Source organism: Capricornis sumatraensis, chromosome 23, assembly GCF_032405125.1.
Source record: "Capricornis sumatraensis isolate serow.1 chromosome 23, serow.2, whole genome shotgun sequence".
NCBI lineage: Eukaryota > Metazoa > Chordata > Mammalia > Artiodactyla > Bovidae > Capricornis > Capricornis sumatraensis.
This window is the reverse complement of record NC_091091.1, coordinates 37455865-37478980: the sequence shown is the minus strand read 5'-3', so window position 1 is coordinate 37478980 and position 23116 is coordinate 37455865. Positions and strand designations below refer to the sequence as shown.

Here is a 23116-nt window from a genome sequence, read left to right as displayed (position 1 = left end):
CCCGGGGCTGCCGGCCTGTCTCCGCCCCCCTCCCCGCCTCTCCGCCGGCCGGCAGGTAAAGCCGCCGAGGCCGCGGAGTAGGTGCGCTGGGATGATCTCACCCGCGCGCCCCGCGCCTGCAGGAGGAGGAGGAGGAGGAGGAGCGGGAGCAAATCCAACTTCCGGGTAGCGAAGCCGCCCGCCAGCGGCATCTTGCTTTTTTCTTCCCCCCCACCCCCTACACCCCTGCTGCACCCCCTCTCTTCTCCCTCCTTTCCTTTTATTCCCGGCCCCACCTGCCAAAATGAACAGCTCGGAAGAGGAGAAGCAGCTGCAGCTCATCTCCAGCCTGAAGGAGCAAGGTAGGCGGGCGCGTAGCCGCCAGGTGCGGGCGGCCGCGGCCCGTGGGCGGGGACGGCTCCGGGGCGCCGGGTGCGGAGCGGGTGGAAGCTGGGCGGGAGGGGTCGCGGCCGCCACCGCCACCGCCACCCCCAGTAGCTCCGTCACCCCGGGGAGAGGCGTCCGCCGCGCCCCCCGCGCTTGAGCCCCGGGGCAGAGGATTAATGTGCCTGTGCCTGGAGGGTCGCGCCGGGCCGTGCGGGAAGCGCTTCCCCGTTGGTGGCTTTAGCTGGAGATGGGGGTTTAGGGAAAGGGACGAGGGTTCGGCGCGGACACGGCCCCACGGTCCCCCCAGTGCCACGCGGGAGAGGCGAGTGGGGCTGGTTGTCGAGGAGAGGGCGCAGTGTGGGCAGCTCCGCTGGCGTGTCTCCCTGGCCGCGGCCCCACCCTTGCACATTGGCGCTGGGAGGCCTGCCGCGCGGTTTGACAGCCTTTCTCCAGCTTTTCATTCTGGTTTGGCCTAGTTTCTCTTTCCTTCCGCAGCTGGGATTTGCAGGCCACGGTGTGCTTTATCGCTTCCCATTTCTAGCAGTGGATTCGACAGTGAGGCCGCACCCTGATGGTGCAGGGCTTCTTGATTTAGGACTTGGCTCTGGTTCGCAGAAAAGCCAGGCCTTGTAACTTGCATTTCTACACTGCCGGGTAACTAGATGCAGAACTGTTTTAATATCCTAAGAAGTAACAGTTTTAGTCAGTCGTTTTCATCGCTTCGCCACAGGTCTGAACAAAGCCAAATTAAGATCGCATGTGAACCGAACACCTTTTCAACTTAAAATGATTATGTCCCTGACCAAAGGTGCCCTGAGAATGCAGGTCAAGAAAGAGAGAAACCATACAGATTTAGGAAGTAAAAATGTGTGGGAACATACTTTTTTTCTGAATAACTTGCTGACACGACCAGGTCGTGGAAGGGGCCCGGCTCTGTGGTGAATCCTGGTGTTTAGTCCCAGCTTTTTCACTTCTCGACTCAACTCACCGACTCTGTGAACTTGGGAGAGTCACTTCTCTTTTATGGATCTTATGGTTAACAGGCAAGAGCTAAACCAGATGATGTCATGAGATCTGTCCAGTACTAAGACCTGTTGCTCCCTGAGATCACAAACAAGCTGTTCATAGGGTATATGGATCCCTCTGGGGTCCACATTCCTGAAAACAAATCTCATCATGACTGTTTAGTAACTGGGTGACCTTGGGGAAATTATTTCAGTTCAGTTCAGTTGCTCAGTCATGTCCGACTCTTTGCGACCCCATGGACTGCAGCACACCAGGCTTCCCTGTCCATTGCCAACTCACTGAGCTTGCTCACAACTCATGTCCATTGAGTCGGTGATGCCATCCAACCATCTTATCTTCTGTCGTCCCCTTCTCCTCCTGCTTTCAATCTTTCCCAGCATCAGGATCTTTTCCAATGAGTCAGTTCTTCGTATCAGTTGGCCAAAGTATTGGAGCTTCAGCATCAGTCTTTTCAATGAATATTCAGGACTGATTTCCTTTAGGATGGACTGGTTTGATCTCCTTTCAGTCCAAGGGACTCTCAAGAGTCTTCTCCAACACCACAGTTCAAAAGCATCAGTTCTTCAGTGCTCAGCTTTCTTTATAGTCCAACTCTCACATCCATACATGACTACTGAAAAAGCCACAGCTTTGACTAGATGGACCTTTGTTGGCAAAGATATGTCTCTGCTTTTTAATATGCTGTCTAGGTTGGTCATAGCTTTTCTTCCAAGGAGCAAGTGTCTTTTAATTTCATGGTGGCAGTCACCATGTGCAGTGATTTTGGAGCCCAAGAAAATAAAGTCTGTCACTGTTTCCATTGGAGAAGTTATTTAACCTCTCCAAAATGGGCACAACACATTTCTCTGAGGTATCCAGCATCTGGAAAGTGCTGGATACATGTTAATGGCTTTTGCCTTCCTAGTACCTTCAGCTCCCATCCTTGATTAGTCTAGTGAGTGAGCACAATGCCTTTATCTGGAATTTCTCAATTTCTCAATTTTTAGTGAGGGGCTGGATTTTATTAGTATTTTATTGCTAATAATACCACCCCCACCAACATAAGGGGTTCTTTGTAGCTCAGTGGTAAAGAATCCACCTGCAGTGTAGGAGATGCAGGAGACGTGGGTTCGATTCCTGGGTCGAGAATATCCCCCAGAGGAGGAAACTGCAACCCCTTCCAGTATTCTTGCCTGGGAAATCCCATGGACAGAGGAGCCTGGCATGCTACAGTCCATAGAGTTGTAAAGAGTCGGACATGATTGAGCAACTGAACATGAATGCACACCGCCAACATGCTTGTCTCAATTTATATTCTAGACTGTTGAAACTTTTATTATTGATGATATCTGTCAATGGATATCAGATCTTTTGTTGGATGGTCAGTTTTCAAATAATGTTAAAATTTTAAATTTCACTTTTTATTCTATATATAATTTCAAGGGTAATTTACCAATACACATAATCCACAAGTTATTTATATTTGATTTTGGAACACATCTCTATCTCTGTGTTGGATTTGAGAGCTGAGGAAAAGGGATGATTCTTTAGTTTCTGGTTCTTTTTCCAATTATATTGGGAAATCTGTGCATTGTATTTTTAGAGGATATATTTCTTCAATTGGGGCATGTCAAAGAGGGTAGAACAGCTGGACTTTGAAATTTGTGTTTCTTAAAGAGTACACTTTTTTTAAAAAAGGATATTGAGTCTGGTTGCACAGGTATTGGGATTTCTTTTTCAGCCCACAGTGTAATTTTTATACATTTCAAAATGGGGGCATTTATTTGTCAATGGACAAAGAGTTGGGCATGAACTGAGTGACTAACATCACCCCACCATAGACTTCAATAGCAATTGACTTGTTTCAAGAGTGTTTTGTTGCCGTTGAACCTACAGAACTAACTTGGGAAGCTAGGGATTTGAGGTGTAAAAATAGGCACCTAGGTGTTTCGACTGTTACCAATATTGTGATCAGTTTTGTAAGCTGATGTGTGTGATTTATTTTTGAAAGTAAACAGTACTTTTTACTGCCTGTTAACATTGTGAATAATTCCACTACCTCTCGTTAATGTGAACAAGAACCATTATTGATTAAAAGCTTTTTTTTCTAATGCTGAGTAAACATATTCATTTACTCCTTTGACAAATGGCATGTACCTATCACATGTGAGGCCCATGTGCTAGGCACTGGGAGAGAAGATAGTGAACCAGACAGACAAGTTTAATGTCTAGTAGACAGTCATTAATCAAATAATCATACAGATCAGTTTGTACAATTAGAAGTTTGTTGTTCTAGGATAGATTTTTAGGCCTCTTTTGTTGGCTTAGAGAGCATATACACATAAAGTTTTGCTAGACATTGCAGAAATGCCCCCTTGCCCACCTCACATGGCTGTACCAGTTCACATTCCCCTCAGCAGTGTCCATTTTCCAACGCGCTGGTCAACACTGACCAATGTAGTCTTTGTTGACATCTTGACAGTTTGCTTAATTTTTGCCTATCTGATGAACAAAAATGGTAAACCTTTAAAAAACATGTTTGACCTGGCTATTAGTGAGGTTTGAAATCTTATTTACATGTTCATTGACTATTTAGGTTTCATTATATCATTCCTTCCCTAGTGCTTTAAGTCTAAAATTTGCACCCATTCTTCAGGAGGGTGTTCAGAAAGAAAGTTCCCATCCACTGTGAATGGCAGAGCTGACAGCAGCCTTCCCTAATGTGAAGCCTTTAGTGGTGTGGTGAATAAGGTTGCTTTTGACAAAAGTTGTGAAATGTAATGACGGAGTCTGTCATAATATGAACAATCTCTAATTTATACTTACCATTCCCTAAGCTCTATGTCTTATAAATCACACCCACTTCTGAATTACTTCAAAACATTGTATGTTCTCTTCTAGTGAATGGTATAATTAGCTATATTATGTCTTTCTAGAAAGTTATATTATGTCCCTTTAAAAAAAATTAGCCAGTGTGCGATTGCTTATGTTCAAGCAGATGTTGAGGTAATGAGGTAATGCTCCTTTTGTCTTTTGGGGGGCTTTTTTTTTTTTTTGATTGATTGACATCTTTAATGCACTGAGAAATGGCAACTTGGGATACTATTTCCAATGCATATTTCCTAGTTTACTAAAGTGGACATTTTTCTTACAAAACATGTTACAATTTGCTCCCCTTCCAGAATTCTGCTGGGAAATGATAGACTTAGCTCAGCATTTGTTTAAGGTACATGATTTTCTTTGTATTTCATTCAGCCCACATACATTGAATATTCATAGCCAGGCACTGTGCTAGGCATCAGAGATGCAAAAAATCTTGTCCCTGCTCGTGGAGTTCCTGGTCTAGAGTTGGTGGCCTCATTTGGGTCATGTATTTAAAATCCTCTGGCCAAGGAAGAGCGGGGCATCTTGACTGGCAGCCTCCACAAAGACCAAAGGTTTGGAATAGTCCAAAATAGAATGATGTGCCACTACAAGAAGAGGGGCGTGCAAGCTGGGCAGACACAAACAGCAGATGTCCAGTAAGCTGTCACCGTCATAATGCCATGTCATTTGGATCTTGTGGAGGAATTTTGTAGAGAATGATTCCCGCTTAGTAAAACTGGTGTTCTAACATAAGACCACCACCAACAAATAAATAAAAGTTATGGGCTAGTCTTGGACTAACATTTTTAAATGGCAAGATAATTGGTTTTAAGGCAGGATAACCTTTTACCTTGAGAGTTGGTATCATTTTCTCCAAAATTATTGAGCCAGCGCTCAAAAGTTCAGATGAAAATTTAGTCAAGCTTATTCTTAAGGCTGAGATAGTAATTAAAAGGGGCTTCTTCCAGTGTTCCTTTGGCTTCTAGGCTAGAAAGTAGCTAGAGCATTATTTTTACAAAAGGGACTAAAGCTGTTGTCCACCACGATTACCATATTAGTGTGCAAAACCGAAGCATTGTCAATCTTGGATCCATACAAAGTCGGTCCCTAGAAAGCTGTTTGGGACTAACTGGTTGCCTTGGTGTCAAGTGCAAACTTGACTTTATACCACTCTTTTCTAAGTGTGGTCAAGGGGCCAACTGTGTCTGAAAGAGTCAGGGAATATACGTACTTACTGAGTTGTTTATGAAAAGGCTGATAAATTTATTTTTCTTCATCTGGTTACATTTTTATAAGATTTATATTTAAACTTTTTGCTTTTACAACAAAGTATAGATTGAGGAAAGTCCGCAAAATATAAATGAGCATCTCAGTGAATTACTTTTAAAAAGCAAACATGTTTCTAACAACACTTAAATCAGAACATTTCCAGAAGCCCCTCATAACCCCTTAACACCATCAGCTTCCTCTAACTAAAGATATTCAATACCACCAAAGATAAGTTTTGCAAGTTTCTGAAATTTACAGAAGTGGAATCATACAGTATGTATTACTTGCCTCTGTCTTCTTTTACTCATTATGTGTATGATATTTATTAATATTGTTGCATATTGTAGTTCATTTGTTTGCATTGTGCTCAGTTGCTCAGTCGTGTCCGACTTTTTGTGACCCCATGGACTGTAGCCCACCAGGCCCCTCTGTCCATGAGATTTCCCAGGCAAGAATACTGGAGTGGGTTGCCATTTCTTCCTCCAGCGGATCTTCCCGATCCAGGGATTGAACTGCGTTGCCTATGTCTTATGCATTGACAGGCAGATTCTTTACCATTTGAGCCACCTGGGAAGCCTGTGAACAGGCTCCACAAAATGGAAAAGGCAAGGAGATGGATTTTCCCCTCGAGCTTCTAGAAGGAACATAGCTCTGCTGACACGTGGATTTTAGTTCAGTGAAACCTATTTTGCACTTCTGTTCTCCAGAACCCTAAGATAGATTGCTCATCCACTGTATGAATAAGCCAAAAAAAATTTTTTTAAGCTAATATACTAGATAGAGATCAAGGGTCAACAGACTTTTTCTATAAATGACAGAGATAAATATTTTAGGCTTTGTGGGCTGTATGATTTTTTGTAAACCAGAGTATTTATTGAAAAGGCATTTTCCTAAAGTTTTTGAGCCACTGCTGAAGAGACCTCAGCTGGGTTACTTGTCTTGAGATGGACATTCAGCATGGCCCGAAGAACTAGATGGTCTAGTCAGAATTTCACTGTTCAGTTCAGTTCAGTTGTTCAGTCATGTCCAACTGTTTGAGACCCCGTGGACTGCAGCACACCAGGTTTCCCTCTCACTAACTCCCAGAGATTGTGCAAACTCATTTCCATTGAGTCAGTGATGCCATCCAACCATCTCATCCTCTGTTGTCCCCTTCTCCTCCTGCCTTCAGTCTTTCCCAGCATCAGAGTCTTTTCCAATGAGTTAGTTCTTCGCATCAGGTGGCAAAAGTATTGGAGTTTTAGCTTTATCATCAGTCCTTTCAATGAATATTCAGGAGTGATCTCCTTCAGAATGGACTGGTTTGATCTCCTTGCAGTCCAAGGGACTCTCAGGAGTCTTCTCCAACACCACACTTCAAAAGTGTCATTTCTTCACCACTCAGTTTTCTTTATAGTCCAGCTCACATCCATACCTGACCACTGGAAAAACCATAGCTTTGACTAGACGGACCGTTGTTGGCAAAGTAATGTTTTTGCTTTTTAAAATGCTGTCTAGGTTGATCATAGCTTTTCTTCCAAGGAACAAGCGTCTTTTGATTTCATGACTGCAGTCACCATTTGTGGTGATTTGGAGCCCAAGAAAATAAAGTCTGTCACTGTTTCCATTGTTTCCCCGTCTATTTGCCATGAAGTGATGGGGCCAGATACCATGATCTTCATTTTTCAAATGTTGAATTTTAAGCCAGCTTTTTCAGTCTCCTCTTTCACTTTCATCAAGAGGCCCTTTAGTTCCTCTTTCCTTTCTGCCATTTCGGGGGTGTCATCTGCATATTTGAGGTTATTGATATTTCTCCCAGCAATCTTGATTCCACCTTGTGCTTCATCCATTCTGGCATTTCACATGGTGTACTCTGCATATAAGTTAAATAAGCAGGGTGACAATATTCAGCCTTGACATACTCCTTTCCCAATTTGGAACCAGGCCATTGTTCCATGTCTGGTCCTGACTATTGCTTTTTGACCTGCATACAGATTTCTCAGGAAACAGGTAAGGTGGTCTGGTATTCCCACCTTAACTCTGCAATTAGGTAGATCAGTCTTACTTTTTTGTTGTTGTTAGATGTAAGAGTAAACATATGCTTATAGAAGAAAAAAAGCATATGGACTAAAAAGTACAATTAGCTACTCCTTCTAACTCATTGTTTCCCAGTCTTTATTATATTCTCCAAAGGAGTTTTTTTTTTGGAGGGGGAGTGGTTTCCAGGTGGCATAGGGGTAAAGAATCCGCCTTCTTGTGCAGGAGACGCAAGAGACACAGGTTCAATCCCTGGTTCAGGAAGATCCCCTGGAGGAGGAAATGGCAGTCCACTCCAATATTCTTGCCTAGGAAATCCCATGGACAGAGGAGCCTGGTGGGCTACAGTCTACCAGAGCTCACAGAGTTAAACATGACTAAGCATGCACTCAGGATAGTATATATGTACCTCTAATAGTTGATGAAAATGGCACTTCACCTGTAATCCTCTCCTAAAAACTTGTAGTCCAAGTCTAATGAGGACAACATCCCATGTTAAGGAGCATTCTACAAAGTATCTGATCAGTGCTCCTCAAAACTGTCAAAATTATCGAAAACAAGGAAAGTGGGAAATTCGTCACAGCCTAGATACTCAATGGGTATGAGTTTGAGCAAACTCTTGGGAGAGGTCAAGGAAGTCTGGTGTGCTGCAGTCCATGGGATTGCAAAGAGTCGGACATGACTGAGCAACTGAACAACAGCAAGATGTGTCTAAGGAGACATGACAACTAAATATAGTGTGGCATCTGAATGCTCCTCGAACAAAAGAAGAACACTGCTGCTGCTGCTAAGTCGCTTCAGTCGTGTCTGACTCTGTGCGACCCCATAGACGGCAGCCCACCAGGCCCCCCCGTCCCTGGGATTCTCCAGGCAAGGACACTGGAGTGGGTTGCCATTTCCTTCTCCAATGCATGAAAGTGAAAAGTGAAAGTGAAGTCGCTCAGTTGTGTCTGACTCTTAGTGACCCGATAGACTGCAGCCCACCAGGCTCCTCTGTCGGTGGGATTTTCCAGGCAAGAGTACTGGAGTGAGGTGCCATCGCCTTCTCTGAGAGCACTAGATAACAACTAAGGAAATAAGCTGTGGACTTTAGTTCATAATAGTGTGTCAGTATTCATCCATTGATTGAAAGAAAAGGAACACGATAATGTAACATGTTAATAATAGGAGAAACTGAGTGTACGGTATATGGGAGCTCTACTCTGTGGGCAGTTTTGTTACGGATCTAAAGTTTATAAAATCAAAATTTATTAAAAACAGAAATGCTCACATGCTTGTACACATATAGCTGTACGTGCAGCTGTAGGAAGAATTCTCAGGAGTGGAACTGTGAAATCACAAAAGTCTGTGTATTTTAAACTTTGTTGTGCTATAGATTTTATTCAGAGCTGTTAAGACAGCCAAGCTTCGCTTTAAAATGTGGAAGGAACACTCCTTTTGGTCTTCTCTGCTTCCCATGCTGGCTAAGCATTTTATTTCATTTTTTTAAAAATTGAAATATCTAAGTATTGTAAACATTAAAACATGAGTTTTGAAATTTTTGTATGATACAGTGGACAGTAATATATTAGGATCCTTTTAGTTACTTGATTCTATCTCAGATCCTGTATGGTGTAATTCAGGGTATGATTCTGAGACTGATACACACACATACACACACACACACATATATGTATATGTATTTGTTGTGTTTTTTATTTAAATAAGACTTTGGGGAGCAGTTTTAGATTGTAGAAAAATGGAACAGAAAGTACAGAGAATTCCCGCATAATCCCTCATCTCCCCTCACTTTTTTCTATCATTATCATTTTAGATTAGTGGAGTACAGATTATTGTACTACAGAACTGTACTACAGTTCTTAGAATTGATGAGCCAGTATTGCTACATTATTATTAACTAAAGTCCGTATTTTGCATTAGGGTTTATTTTTTATGTTGCACATTCTGTGGGTTTAGACAAATGTATGACATATACCCATCATAACATTTATCAAACAGAATAATTTCACTGCTCCAAAAACTTCCTCTGTTCTACCTGTTCATTCCTCTTACATTACCCTGGAACTCCTGGCAGCCACCCATCTTTTTACTGGCTCCGTCAGTTTTGCTTTTTCTGTACGGTTATATATTTGAAATTGTACAGAAAGTTGCATTTTCCTATTGGCTTCTTCCACTGAGCAATGTGCATGTGGGCTTCCTATGTGTCTTTTGTGCTTGAGAGCTCATTTATTTCTCTTTATCACTGAATAATACCCCATTGTATGGGTGTACCATTGTCAGTTTCTCCATTCACTTGTTGATGAGCATGATGTTTGCTTCCGAGTTCTGGCAGTTATGAATAAAGCGGCTGTAAACATTCACGCGCTGGTGAGGTAGGGGGAAGGGAAGGGACCTAGTAGAGGGTCTCTTGTGTTTCAGCGAGCTACGCCCTAGGCTGTGACTTTCATAAGTGCTTCTAGTTTTAGTTTTCCCTGTCGGTCAGACAAGACTACAAAGGGTTGGAAGTGGTTATTACGGTCTCTTCAATCTGTTAGGCTCTGATAAAAGAATTTCCCTTGAGGGAAGGCCTTGTTAAGAACAGAAGGCTCTGGGCATATTTCATCATGGATCTTTTTCCTGTCCCCTGCCAAAACCAGTAGGGAAGTTTTCTCAGTATTCACTGTGAGGTCCTGGTAGCATTCCTGGAGGTAGAACTCATGAAAGTGTCAGGGCTTCCTAACCCTGCCCCTCACCTGGAGTTTTTAACTTCCAAACTTGTTGCAGCTGAACCTCTAGCAATTTGTCAGTTACAGTTTAATTTTTCTTCCCCTGGCTTGGCACCGGAGGGGATTTTGTACCTTGGCTTCTTCTCTACTAGGTTGTGATGCTCTGTATGTACCTGAGTGTATCTCTGATTTTTAGAGTAGCTGTTTGCCCAGTGTCTTCAATTCTCTCATGGATCTAAGAAGAGTTGTTGATTTTGTTTGTTCAGCTTTTTGTTGTTGTTGTTGTTGTTGTTGTGAGAACCACAGTGTCAGCTTACAAGCTCCTTCAATGCCAGACCAGAAACCAGGCTAATAAATGTATTTTAAAGTTACCTAGTTTCCTTCCTTTCTGTTGGTTAACTTGAAGTCCTTAATATAGTTTATTGAGATTACTTCTTAAGCATCATTAAATCATTAGCTCTGTACTGTGTGTTCTATCTGGTAAAGATTGAATTTCAGGTTTGCTGTAACTTCTTTTCGAATATGAAATGTCTCACTTTTGTGTTTGATTAGGTTTTCCAGCAGTGTTTTCCCTGGCTCTACTAATGCTTTCATTAACAACTTAGGTATAAATGACTTCTCTTTCTATTCTGCGTTTAAGAGCAGGACCTATTGGGATGCGTGGAGAAGGGAATAATGTCCTAATTAAACATTATCTCTTATGACTTATGTCCTTATACTCCATTAGTAAGAGATGTTTCAAGGCTCCGTGGGTTTCAGAGATGCAGACTCAACAGATGAGAATGTATATTAGATGATCTCATGAGGCAGTGTTTTTTTTTCCCTTTTGGTTATGTTTGATGGCTTTTTAAAGCTTCATTTTTCTAAGGTATCTTGTTGTAACATATGATATAAGAGGCCCTTTTAGTTTGGGGAAGAAAGTATGTGCTCTTGCATAAGGTGTTCATGTAAAGACCTAGGTCCTATCTTCCTTCTTCCTGAATTTAGCACACATTTATCAAGTGCCTGATAGCAGTGCAGGAGACCCTGGTTCGATTCCTGGGTTGGGAAGCCACTGGAGAAGGGATAGGCTATCCACTCCAGGATTCTTGGGCTTTCCTTGTGGCTCAGCTGGTAAAGAATCCGCCTGCAATGTGGGAGACCTAGGTTTGATCCCTGGGTTGGGAAGATCCCCTGGAGAAGAGAAAGGCTACCCACTCCAGTATTCTGGCCTAGAGAATTCTATGGACTGTATAGTCCATGGGGTCACAGAGTCAGACACAACTGAGTGACTTTCACTCACTCACTTATCGAGTGCCTACTATATGTCAGGCATTGTGCCAGAAGAGGGCACAGTGGATGGATAAAGACACAGTCTTCACTCCAGAGGATTATTTCTTGTCTAGTGCTCAGGCTTCCCTGGTGGTTCAGATGGTAAAGAATCCACCTGCAATGGGGGGAGACCTGGCTCCGATCCCTGGGTTGGGAAGATCCCCTGGAGAAGGAAATGGCAATCCACTCCAGTATTCTTGCCTGGAGAATCCCCATGGACAGAGGAGCCTGGAGGGCACAGTCCCTGGGGTCACAGAGTCAGACACGACTGAGCAAGTAAGCGCACAGCACAGTGCACATCACACACAGTAAACGTTGTTTACATGGATGACTTTGTGAATCAATAAACTGGTTCTGCTTCCACTATTTCTTACCGTGGGATTTGACTTTTCTATGCATTTGTATCTTCACATTTAAAAAGTGGATGTTACACTGAGGAAACCAGAATTGAAAGAGACACGTGTACCCCAATGTTCATCGCAGCATTGTTTATAATTGCCAGGACATGGAAGCAACCTAGATGTCCATCAGCAGATGAATGGATAAGAAAGCTGTGGTACATGTACACAATGGAGTATTACTCAGCCATTAAAAAGAATACATTTGAATCAGTTCTAATGAGGTGGATGAAACTGGAGCCTATTATACAGAGTGAAGTAAGCCAGAAAGAAAAACACCAGTACAGTATACTAACGCATATATATGGAATTTAGAAAGATGGTAACAATAACCCTGTATTCGAGACAGAAAAAGAGACACAGATGTATAGAACAGTCTTTTGTACTCTGTGGGAGAGGGAGAGGGTGGGATGATTTGGGAGAATGGCATTGAAACATGTATAATATCATATATGAAACGAATCACCAGTCCAGGTTTGATGCATGATACTGGAGACTTGGTGCTGGTGCACTGAGACGACCCAGAGGGATGGTATGGGGAGGGAGGAGGGAGGGGCGTTCAGGATGGGGAACATGTGTACACCCGTGGCAGATTCATGTCAATGTATGGCAAAACCAATACAATATTGTAAAGTAATTAACCTCCAATTAAATAAATTTATATTAAAAAAATAAAAATAATGTAACTAAAGAAAAGTGGATGTTAATATTTGGCTTAATTGCTCTACAGCATAGATTTATATGAACCAGCCATTCATTCATTATAGGCATGGACTCTGGCTTAGTATTCAGCTGAGTGTAAGGTTTACAGCAGTGAATTAATTGAGTGGGAGAAAAGGCAAGAAAACAGACTTATTTTCAGACAACTTATTAACGTAGCGTGTAGATGCTCCAGTAGAGATATGTGAACAGTACACACTAGTGAAAATTAAAATGTGAGTAACTCAGCTGTGTCTGACTCTGTGCGACCCCGTGAACTATAGCCTGCCAGGCTCCGCTGTCCATGGGATCCTCCAGGCAAGAATACTGGAGTGGATTGCTATGCCCTTCTCCAGGGGATCTTTCTGATCCAGGGATCGAACCTGGGTTTCTTGCATTGCAAGCAGATTCTTTACCGACTGAGCCACCTAGGAGGTCACTATAAATGCTGATTTTTGCCCATGGTATATGGGGAGAGTTTCTTAGAAGAAATAACAGTTGAACTGCATTGAAAAGGAGGATGTGGGGAAGATGGGGAAGGGAAGACCTTGTAGACAGAGGGGAAAATATTTGTAAAGACACCAGAGTCTGTAAGGTCTTAGTGGATTTAAGGAAACGTTGGAACTTTGGGGGTGATGGAGTGAGTTGTGGTCTCTGAATGGAGGGAGGAGAGAAGAGTGGGGTTCCCAGATGTGACATTAACATCTTTGGTGGCTTTTAAACAAGGAATGAAATAACCAGATTGCTTTGTTACAATGCTAACTATCTATTTTGTAAAGAATGAACTTGATATACAGGGAAACTAGAGGCTAGAGGAGGAGTTGTTTAGTCGCTAAGTCGTGTCTGACTCATTGTGACCCCATGGTCTGCAGCACGCCAGGCTTCCCTGCCCTTTCCTGTCTCCTGGAGTTTGCTCAAGCTCATGTTCATTGAGTTGGTGATGCCATCCAACCATCTCATCCTCTGTCACCCCCTTCTCCTGCCTTCAGTCTTTCCCAGCAGCAGGGTCCTTTCCAGCGCGTAGGTTCTTCACATCAGGTGGCCAAAATATTGGAGCTTCAGCTTCAGCATCAGTTCTTCCAATGAATATTCAGGGTTGATTTCCTTTAGGATTGACTTGTTTGATCTCCTTGCTGTCAAAGGGACTCTTCAAGAGTCTTCTCCAGCACCACAGTTCGAAAGAGGCACTAACTACAGAGGAAGGGCAGGTTGGAGAGACATTCTGAGATCTGAGTAGGTTGAAGATCCTTTGGTGGTGAGGGGGAGGTGGGGAATCAAGGCGATGATTCCCTTGATGCTGCGATAGTAGCTTAAGAACTAGGTAGATGATGGTCATGTGTACAGGAAGTAGGGTGGTTGGGCAAAATTTAATTGAAAAGTTCCCTTTCTAACATGTTGAGTTTGAAGTGCTTGTAAGGTATCTGGGCAGAGATGTCCAGAAATACTGTCCAGTAGAACTTCCAGCTGCGATGGGACTGTTCTGTGTTCACTCACCACAGTGGTAGCCACTAGCCACGTGTAGCTGTTGAGCAGCTGGAGAGCTGAAGTTTAAATTTTATTTTAGTTAACGTAAATGTAAGTAGCCACATGTGGCCAGTGGCTACCAGATTTGACAGTGCAGGTCTTTTGTGGTGGTTGGAAATACTGATCTGGAGCTTAGGCTAGGATGGGGTGGTTAAGCTTCCTGGGACTGAGAGGGGGCACTGGACTCTCAAATGCTAAAACTGGAAAGGTCCAGGCAAACTGATTGTTGCTCATCCTAGCCAGAGGTGTTATTGGCCTGTAATTATGACTTTAGTTGTCATGCTTCTCAAACAACTAAGTCTCCTCAGCTGCTTCCTGGGATGGCTATGGCATGGTCTGCAGCTTGGAAAGAAAATTCCCTTTCTTGGCATTAGGGGGTTAGAAAATAGAAAACCAGCATGATTCTTGAAGCACGTGCTTTGCCTGATATTCTCCTTGTTTTCTCCACATCTTCCTTGTTCTTCCATTCCGTTCTCCTATGTAGTGAGTCTCTTCTTTGGCTGCACATTAAAATCACCTGGGGTGCTTACTTCTTATAAGAAATATGGCTGTCTAAGGTCCACCTAGTTAAATTAGAATCTTGGGTTGGGGTGGAGTGGAGAGGGAATTAGGTAGCTGTGGGATTTAAAAGTGCCTCAGGTGATTCTAACAGGCAGCCAGGATTGAAAAGTACAGCTTCAGACATGCCTACACTTCTTTGGCACCTTCTGTTTTTTACTACACAAACTACAATTGATCTTTAGCCCCCCTCTCATCTCCTTTTATTTGGTGGAGGGTAATAGTACTTAGCATTTCAGAGATTTTGCCATCTTTCAGGCCACGTATGACAGAAGTTAGCCTGAGATGGAAGGGTGTTAGGGGGCAGCCTGATCTCTTGTCATACACATACCTTGTGTAAGGATTGACATATCTTGATGTAACAGTAATAGTTTTAACAAAAACTCGGGATCTTTGATCTTACTTGTGACAAATGGGGTCCTTTAGTTAAGGCATGTGAACTCTCAGTTGTGGCACTGGAATCTAGTTCCCTGAGCACGGATCAAACCCAGACCCCCTGCCTTGGGAGCATGGAGTCTTAGCCACTAGACCTCCAGGGACGTCGCAACAGTTGAACATTTACTATGCCTAAGCGTCCTTGTATCTTACATTTTAGTCCACCTACTCTTAATAACAATGCTATGAGAGATGTGCAGTTGTTATTCCTATATTCCAGATGAGGAATCTGAGACTCAGAATAACTAATTTGCCCAATTCCCGTGGATAAGTGAGGTGCTTGGGCTGCACTTTTAAATTGCTGTGTTATGTGACTTTATAGTGAAATATACTTTAAGGGATAACGTCTTCCCAAGCTGCAGGTATCTTTCCCATGAAAGAGTTGGTCAAATAATTTCATCTTTTTTGTTGATTAATTCAGCATTTGGAAGATTTCTCTCATCAAATCACTTGAGTTGTGCAATTCATGGTAAAAGTTTTTGAAACTGTGAGCCAGGTATGAAACGATAAGGCTTACTCTGTGACACTTTGGCATTGCCAAAAAAGAAGTAGCTGAATAACATAGGTCACTACAGTGTTTACAAGTTTGCTAAAAATGGGGTTATATATGTATTCACTATGATGTATGTATATGTGACTATTGTTTAGGGCAGTGAGCTTGGTTTTTTAATTTCAAAGAAATAGAAATATATGAGTAAATGTTTCTATGTCCTATTCCCCAAGTGCCCCTTCCTACTACTAAATGGTTGAATTCTTCCCATACTTTTTCTACCCCTGGGCAGGTACCTGTTTTTTTCTTTTTTAATTGTATTCAGTCATTGAAAACATATTTTCTGTGGTTTCCATTAAGATATGATAGGTGAAGGGTTCATAATTAATGCTTTTCATAAAGACCCAGTAATTGGGAGTTTGGACTCTACTGGCAGTGGAATGGAAGAAGAGTATCAGTTTTTTTGAAAAGGCCTTCAAAGCCATTATGTAATGTTTTAAATAGGAAAAAAAATTTCTTAAGGTCAGTGTGAGATCATGGTTTACAATCCTTTATTGCTTTGTTTTGTATATCTGTAATGTAGGTCATCAAGAATAGAGCAGTAAATCAATTTTGATTTTTCAACTTTATCTAAGAATACTTTTGAATGTTAAGTAAACTGAAGCAAAGTCTCTCACTAAAATATTTATTTCTTTTTTTGAAACAATATTAAATGTAGTAATAAGATTTGGGACCATGACCATAGACTACCTAGTGATGTAAGTGGATAGAATCTCTTAGTTCTTAGAATCTTAGTTTTTAGTTCTTAGTCTCAGACTCTCTTAGTTCTTGTTTCTTTTTGTTGAAAAAGGAGGGACAGGACATTTTATTGAATTTTCAGACCCGAGGACAATTTGGTTGATACTCATTGGTTGGGTTTGTATGATGGTGGCTGATAAGGAGCTGGTGAGCTTCAGTCTGTGATTAATCAAATCTTTTCTGTTGCAACTATTTTTAAAAGGGGTATATCTTTACATGTATGCGTTAAGCTATTTATGGGCTAATTTTCAAAGATTCTTTTTGGGTGTGGCTTTGCTAAAAATTGTCTATTAGTTCTTATTTAGATGAAGCGTTGGTAAAACTTCTGGGCATTGATGATATAATCCCATAAATATGTGTTTATTTGAATTGGATTTTAAGATTTCTGTCCTGCCATCGTAGTAACTACCCTGCAGACTGCTATTGAAAGAAACAGCGTGTACTATACTATATGAATTGTTTTGGGGGTGTCTGCTCCAGTGGTTAGAATCATATACTCTAGCATTAATGACCAGATTATTTGGAATGTCCTTAAAACTACAGGTTTCAGATTTTTTTAATTTCTACCTTCAGGTTCTTCATAGATATAGAGAGCTCTTTTTTTTTTTTTTTCAAAGAAAAGCTGAGGTTTTAAATTAATTTATTTTATTTATTTTTGGCTGTGCTGTGTGGGCCTTTTTTCTAGTTGCAGGGAGCTGGGGCTGTTCTCTAGTTGTCATGCATGGGGTTCTCTTTGCAGAGCACAGGCTCTGGACACATGGGCTTCAGTAGTTGCGGATCCCAGGCTCTAGAGCTCAGGCTCAGTAGTTGCGCCCACGGGCTTTGTTGCTTCATGGCGTGTGGGATCCTCCAGGACCAGGGCCTGAACCTATGTCTCCTGCACTGGCAGACAGATTCTTTACACCACTGAGCCATCAGGAAGACCAAAACTGAGCTTTTGAAGATAAATATCAATTAGATTTTTTAAAAGTCAAAGTATAAAAATCCAAGCTTGGTTATTGCCTGGCTCTCTCATACCAGTCAAAATGGTGTTGTTCTGGGAGTAGACAGCAATTCTCCTGGGCCCACCTTAGACATTCTGCTCCATCATTAAGGCTAGATCATTCTCTTTCTTCCCACCATAAACTCTGAACATCACATTCTCAACTGTGAGGATATCTAAAAATGGTGCTTTGGCTAAAAGTTGAATGCGGGGGTTCTGATCATTTTTCTGGCAGTAGAGGATTTTAAGTAGAAAACTGCTACTTTCCCCACATAGTTGGATATATTTGCAAACAACTCCCATATTCTTGCAACTTAGAGAAATGAATCTGGCTAGGATCTGGTCATAGCTTGGTGGTTGATGATCTTGCAGTGCCTGAAAATAGTTGTTCTTAGCTGAATGCTCATAGCATAAACTTTCATCTGTGGGTAGAGCAGATACGTGACACTGAGTTTATTTTCTGGAGGCCAGTTTTCAAAAATACACCTCTGATTACAGTACTGCAGCCTGATGATGCTGGAAGGAACTTCAGGGAACACCCACCTGTCTCCTTTCACAATTGCTGAACATCAGAGATGAGAAGTGCCTTGTCACCGGCATTTATGGCTCACAAGTCTTCCTAATGACCCAGGAGAACTGAAATTTGGCTCAGGGGACTCACATCCACTCTGGTCTCTTTTTCTTCCTTTTTCTTTAAAGCAGGAGCCCATCTTCTGTAGCCTCTTCTCCACCCCACCCCCAGTCTAGTGAATAGACAGTAGGGGTTAGTTGGGTTCCCAGGTTTTTCCACAGTAAACTTTTAAAACCTTGTGACATTTCTTTCCTTTTTTTCTTTTAGCAATAGGTGAATATGAAGACCTTAGAGCAGAGAACCAGAAGACAAAGGAGAAGGTTTGTATTTTACTCTTTCTTTCTGCTCTTATATGTGTAAAAAGCCTAGACAGCATGGTGCATTGTTCTGCCACCAATTTCAGTTAAATGCGAATGAGAGTTGTTTTTTTAAAAATTTCTTTTCTCCTGCATGTGTGGTTCAGGCTAATATCAACTCCAGGCTCCAGATGGTAAAGAATAGCAGGCATGCCACAGTGGGCGCTGCTCTGGGAGATTAACTACACAGCTAAATGTGCAGCAAGGCACCAGGCCAAGGATCTCAGGCCCCCAAGAAGTGTACTTTTTCCAACAGTCAGATTTGGGATTCTAGTGATGGCATTGAAGGCCTGAGACATTTACCTTTGGGGTTTAAGCATCTTAGATCTGGAGGGAACTCTTTGGAATCAGTCCACTGGCGTTTAGCTCAAATGTCTCCATAAACCCTTTGTATGTTTGCTTCCTCTAAATATGTGAATAATATGTTGGAAGTTGAAAAACACCCAATGTGAAGATGGTGGAGCCTGGTGAATATTTTCCTAGGCTCTGGCAGTTTTATTTTTTAATTGTTAAATAGTTGAATTCTACTTACCTTTATGTCTCTGAACATACCCATTTAAGATTCATGAGTGGTTGTTTTTTTTTTTTTTAAACATATGTCTTCTTTTCCCTATAAGTTTAGGGAAGGGACAAATAGAAGGGAAGGCTGAGTTTTAAGAAGTACAGGGACTAAGTAGAGAATGAAAAGGAGGAGAGAGAGAGAGAGAGAGCTGTCCATTATTGTTATTTAGATATAAATGAAGTTTATTTTAGAAGTTAAAATTTTCTATTTTTAGAAATTTGTTTGATAGACCAAATATTTCAAAGCATAACACCCATGGTGGAAAATTAATAAAACAGATTCTTTGGTTATTAAAGAAGGTGCTCATCATTGCTGCAAATTATTCAACTTTGTCTTTAAAATTTCAGAGTAAGAGATGTAATGAAAATTGGCAGACAGCTAAATATTTTGGAGGGGTAAAATAATAAATTGTGGCATATTTGAGGGTATTTATTGAGCTGTTAAGAATCGACTTTTAATATTAAGCTCTTAACATTTAACTTTTTAACTCATATTAATTTGCCACCTATATAGATGTTGGTGTGGTAGTATTAATGGTAAGTACTCTCGTTCAAAGCACATTATAATGGATTTTTAGATCGTTATTTTTCACTCAGATTTCTTGCCTCTTTGCTCATTTGTAAATAAACCTTTGGTGTTCTGTAAAATTGTAAGTATCTTCCCTTCCTTTTACTAGGCAGTACAGGAAATGGTAGGTGGGTAATGAGAATATTTATGATAGAAGATGGCTGGTACATGCATCTAATATGGTAAGAAGGTCACAGAATTAAGTTAGACAGGTTTTCTAGTTCTCAATTATTAGACAACAAAATCACAAATGTCCCAAGTCTGCCGACAGGTGGGGAGTGTGCGCCTAGATTCTCAGTCCCTGATGCCCCATAATTTTAAAGCAAAGCTGATGGGTGATGCTTAAGCCAGATAGCTTGAGCCTCTTTCCTTAAGATACCCACCCATCTTCCAGCTTGGGGAGAAAGAGCCAAGACTTAGCAACTGAGTCTCCTCCAAAGATGTTTCTGGTCCAAGAGAGAAAGAGCAAATCAAGTAGGAAGGGTTAATTCAGGAGAACTCTTTGAGTTACGTAGAAAATAGGACTAGGGATAGCAAACATGTCTCCATATGACAGAGAAAGAAGGATCTAGGAGAGCATGAATAACATAAGAGGAACAAAATTTTTTGTATTTTTTCTTACGTTTCTTTAATCCTTGCTTATCTGTAGACCTAGCATTGCCCTAAAAATAGTAGACATTCTGTAAACATCTGTTATTAGTGATGATGAAGGTTGTTTAACTGCGAGCCACTTTCTGCAGTGAGTTTTTAAGTGAACCATCTGTAATACAAGTGAACAGCAGATAAAATGCGTTTGGCGAAAGAAGGATTAAAAATTAACTTGGCCTTTTACCTGTTGACATGTTTCTCTACACAGAGTATGTCCAGAAAGTTTTGTAACATCTCTATTGACCTGCTCCTATACTCATTCTTTCAAAATAACTATTAACAGAAATGGGAAGAAAAGACATGAAAGCGATATGGAATGCTGTGTGGTCGATAAAACAAAGTAGGATGGTTTTAAGTTTACCACACTCTTGTTTATCTTGTGTTAAAAGACTAGCAGGCTTATTACTGCAGATTTTTCCCCCAAAGGGGGCTGTATGACAAAGGAGGGAAGCCTATAATAAAAGCCTTTTTATACAGCACAGAATGAGTAAAAGCAGCTTTAGTTCTGGAGGTGGTAAATGGAGAACACCATTTTCTCTGGCAAAGCACTTTCTTCTGCCTGGCTGTGTGAGCTTTGTGCAGACCACATCAGCAGATATTCATGGCTATTCTTACTTCATGACCCCAAACAAGTTCAGTTAAATGCGTCAAGGATAGGAGTCTAAAGTAAGACTCCTTTTGCCGTAGTTAATTCAGTGTGGGCAAATTTTGCAGACATGGAAGGGACCAGAAAAATAAACAGCAAGGTTTTTCCTTCCTTATGTCCACATTAAGTTTAACCATCTGTGTTGTCTGGTCATGAACCTTATCAGCGGGAAGAGACACTGGGTATGATTCCTTTGGGTAGATCTTTTTATACCCTGTTTGGAATCTCCTCTGTTGAGACAAGTGGTGGGATGTGAATTTCCTCAGAACAGGTAGTTGCTGAAGAAACTGTTTTTTTTAGAAGCTACTGCATGTCATGTACATCCCCTTATCTATCTTATCTGATGCTCCTAACAACCCTGTGCCAGCTTTGTTTCACAGAAATCAGGACCTCAGGGCTCAGCATGGGCTTCCCTGGTGGCGTGGAAGGTAAAGAATCTGCCTGCAATGCAGGAGACCCAGGTTCAGTCCCTGGGTTGGGAAGATTCCCTGGAGAAGGGAATGGCAACCCACTCCAGTATTCTTGCCTGGGAGAATCCCATGGACAGAGGAGCCTGATGGGCTACAGTCCATGGATCACAAAGAGTCAGACATGACTGAGCGAATAGCGCTTTCACAACCTCCTTTTCAGGGCTTAACAGAGTCCAGATTCAGACATAGGTATCCTGACTACAAATACTCATTTTGAAGCAGGTAGACTTAGGGGAGCTAATTGACTTTTCCCACAAAAGTCTTGGTTTTATTCTTTATTTTTTATTGTTAGCTCAGGAATTTTCCACCAGAAATGATCAGACTCAATACTTTTCTGGATCATTCTTCTTCACCATATATTGGTTTGTATTTAAAAACTGAAAGTTAAATGTTAAATCAATCTTATGTTAGAAAAATTCTGACGTGTGTGTGTTTCTGTGTGTGTCTGCACATGTGTACCTGCCTGTGCATGCGTGTGTATAGATTCTGACACAGTGCAACCCAAGGGTCAGAGTAGGAGATTTGGGAGGGTGGGCCAATGTCTTAACGGTCTTTCCCTTTGCAGTTCTCCCTTTTTAAGAACAGTGTAACATGATCATTTTGTGGTTTTTATCAATTTTTTTGAGGATGGAATCAGGATCTGAGTTGATGAGGAAACCTTGTATTGAAAGGAAAACTTTCTGCTGAATGCCTTCTGAGCACAGGGATGTAAAGAAAAATGTGCAAATATCCCACTCTTAAGTATAAAACTACTCTAATGAGGGATACAGGCAAGTTGACAAATGACTGTGATGAATTGTGCTTAGAACATGAATGCACATGTTCTAAGCGTTCATATCCAGAATTTGGGGGTAGGATGGGAAAAAGAACAGAGACAAGATTCCTACCCAATTCCAAGCCACAAACCCTTATTATCTCTTAATGCTTGGCTTAAATATCACTTAAATTTTTTTTTTCAAAGTCTTCTGTCTCTCACAAGCAAGATTGTTGCTTCTTTGTAGTGAAACACCTGTATATTTCTTATGTATTTATCACATCTTATCAACCAAAATTCATTATCAAAATATTATATAGGGCACAGGTAAGTTGTATGGGTTGGATTAGTTTTTTTTTTTTTTAAAGACATCATTAAAGGTGGAGATGATGGAAAGATTGTTACTTTCCACTATTTTTTGCCTAAGTAGCATTATCAACAATATGTTAGAAGCTGGGAAGGCCTATCACATTGATTTCAATAACCCTTCCAAATTATTTTGGGGGTAAAAGAAAAATAGAGGACTGTATATTTTGAAGTCAACCAAATGATGTTTCACTCTGCTTGTGAAGCAGTTATCATATTTAAATGTGTTAGTCATGCTTCTACAATTGAAGGGCATTCTTTATGACTCATTCAGAATCTTTGTCATAGTCCTTTGTGGTTTTTTCCTATATACGGAGGTAGGGGGGGCAAAGCTTCTTTGAGCTTTTAATGGAATAGCTTTCACATTTCTCAGGGTGGTGGGGGTGTGTGTGGAGTGTGCATAAAAAGAAAGAAATCTGTAGAATAGAAGAATGTCTGCCTTTGAACAGTAAGTATTTATGTTTAATACTATGTTCTGAGATCGAGTTTTGAAATGAATAAATGTTTAAGTGGCTGATTAGAAGTCGTTTGGGTGAGCTACTGTAACCCTGCATCAGGCGGTTCTGTCAGCTTGCCAGGAACAATGAATGAAAAGGGAATGAGACAGACACTTTCCAAGACTTAGGTTTCAAGAAGCAAGATAGATGATACTGTTTGCATCTTGGCTCAATTGTCTATTGTTAAAAATTTCTTCATCTTGTGTAAATTTCAGAGGTGAAGGTCCCAAAGTATTTTATTTTTAAGAAATCAATAAA

General features: G+C 41.2%; 1 protein-coding gene across 1 annotated transcript in view; it reads left to right on the top strand.

The window, feature by feature from the left end:
• Nucleotides 1-256: 256 nt before the first annotated feature.
• SHTN1 (shootin 1) overlaps nucleotides 257-23116 on the top strand; it is a 111444-nt gene continuing 88584 nt past the window's right edge. The window contains exons 1-2 of the mRNA XM_068961413.1: nucleotides 257-341; nucleotides 18260-18312. Coding sequence (XP_068817514.1) covers nucleotides 284-341; nucleotides 18260-18312 — 111 coding nt within the window. The 5' untranslated portion in view covers nucleotides 257-283. The remainder of the gene's footprint in view (nucleotides 342-18259; nucleotides 18313-23116) is intronic.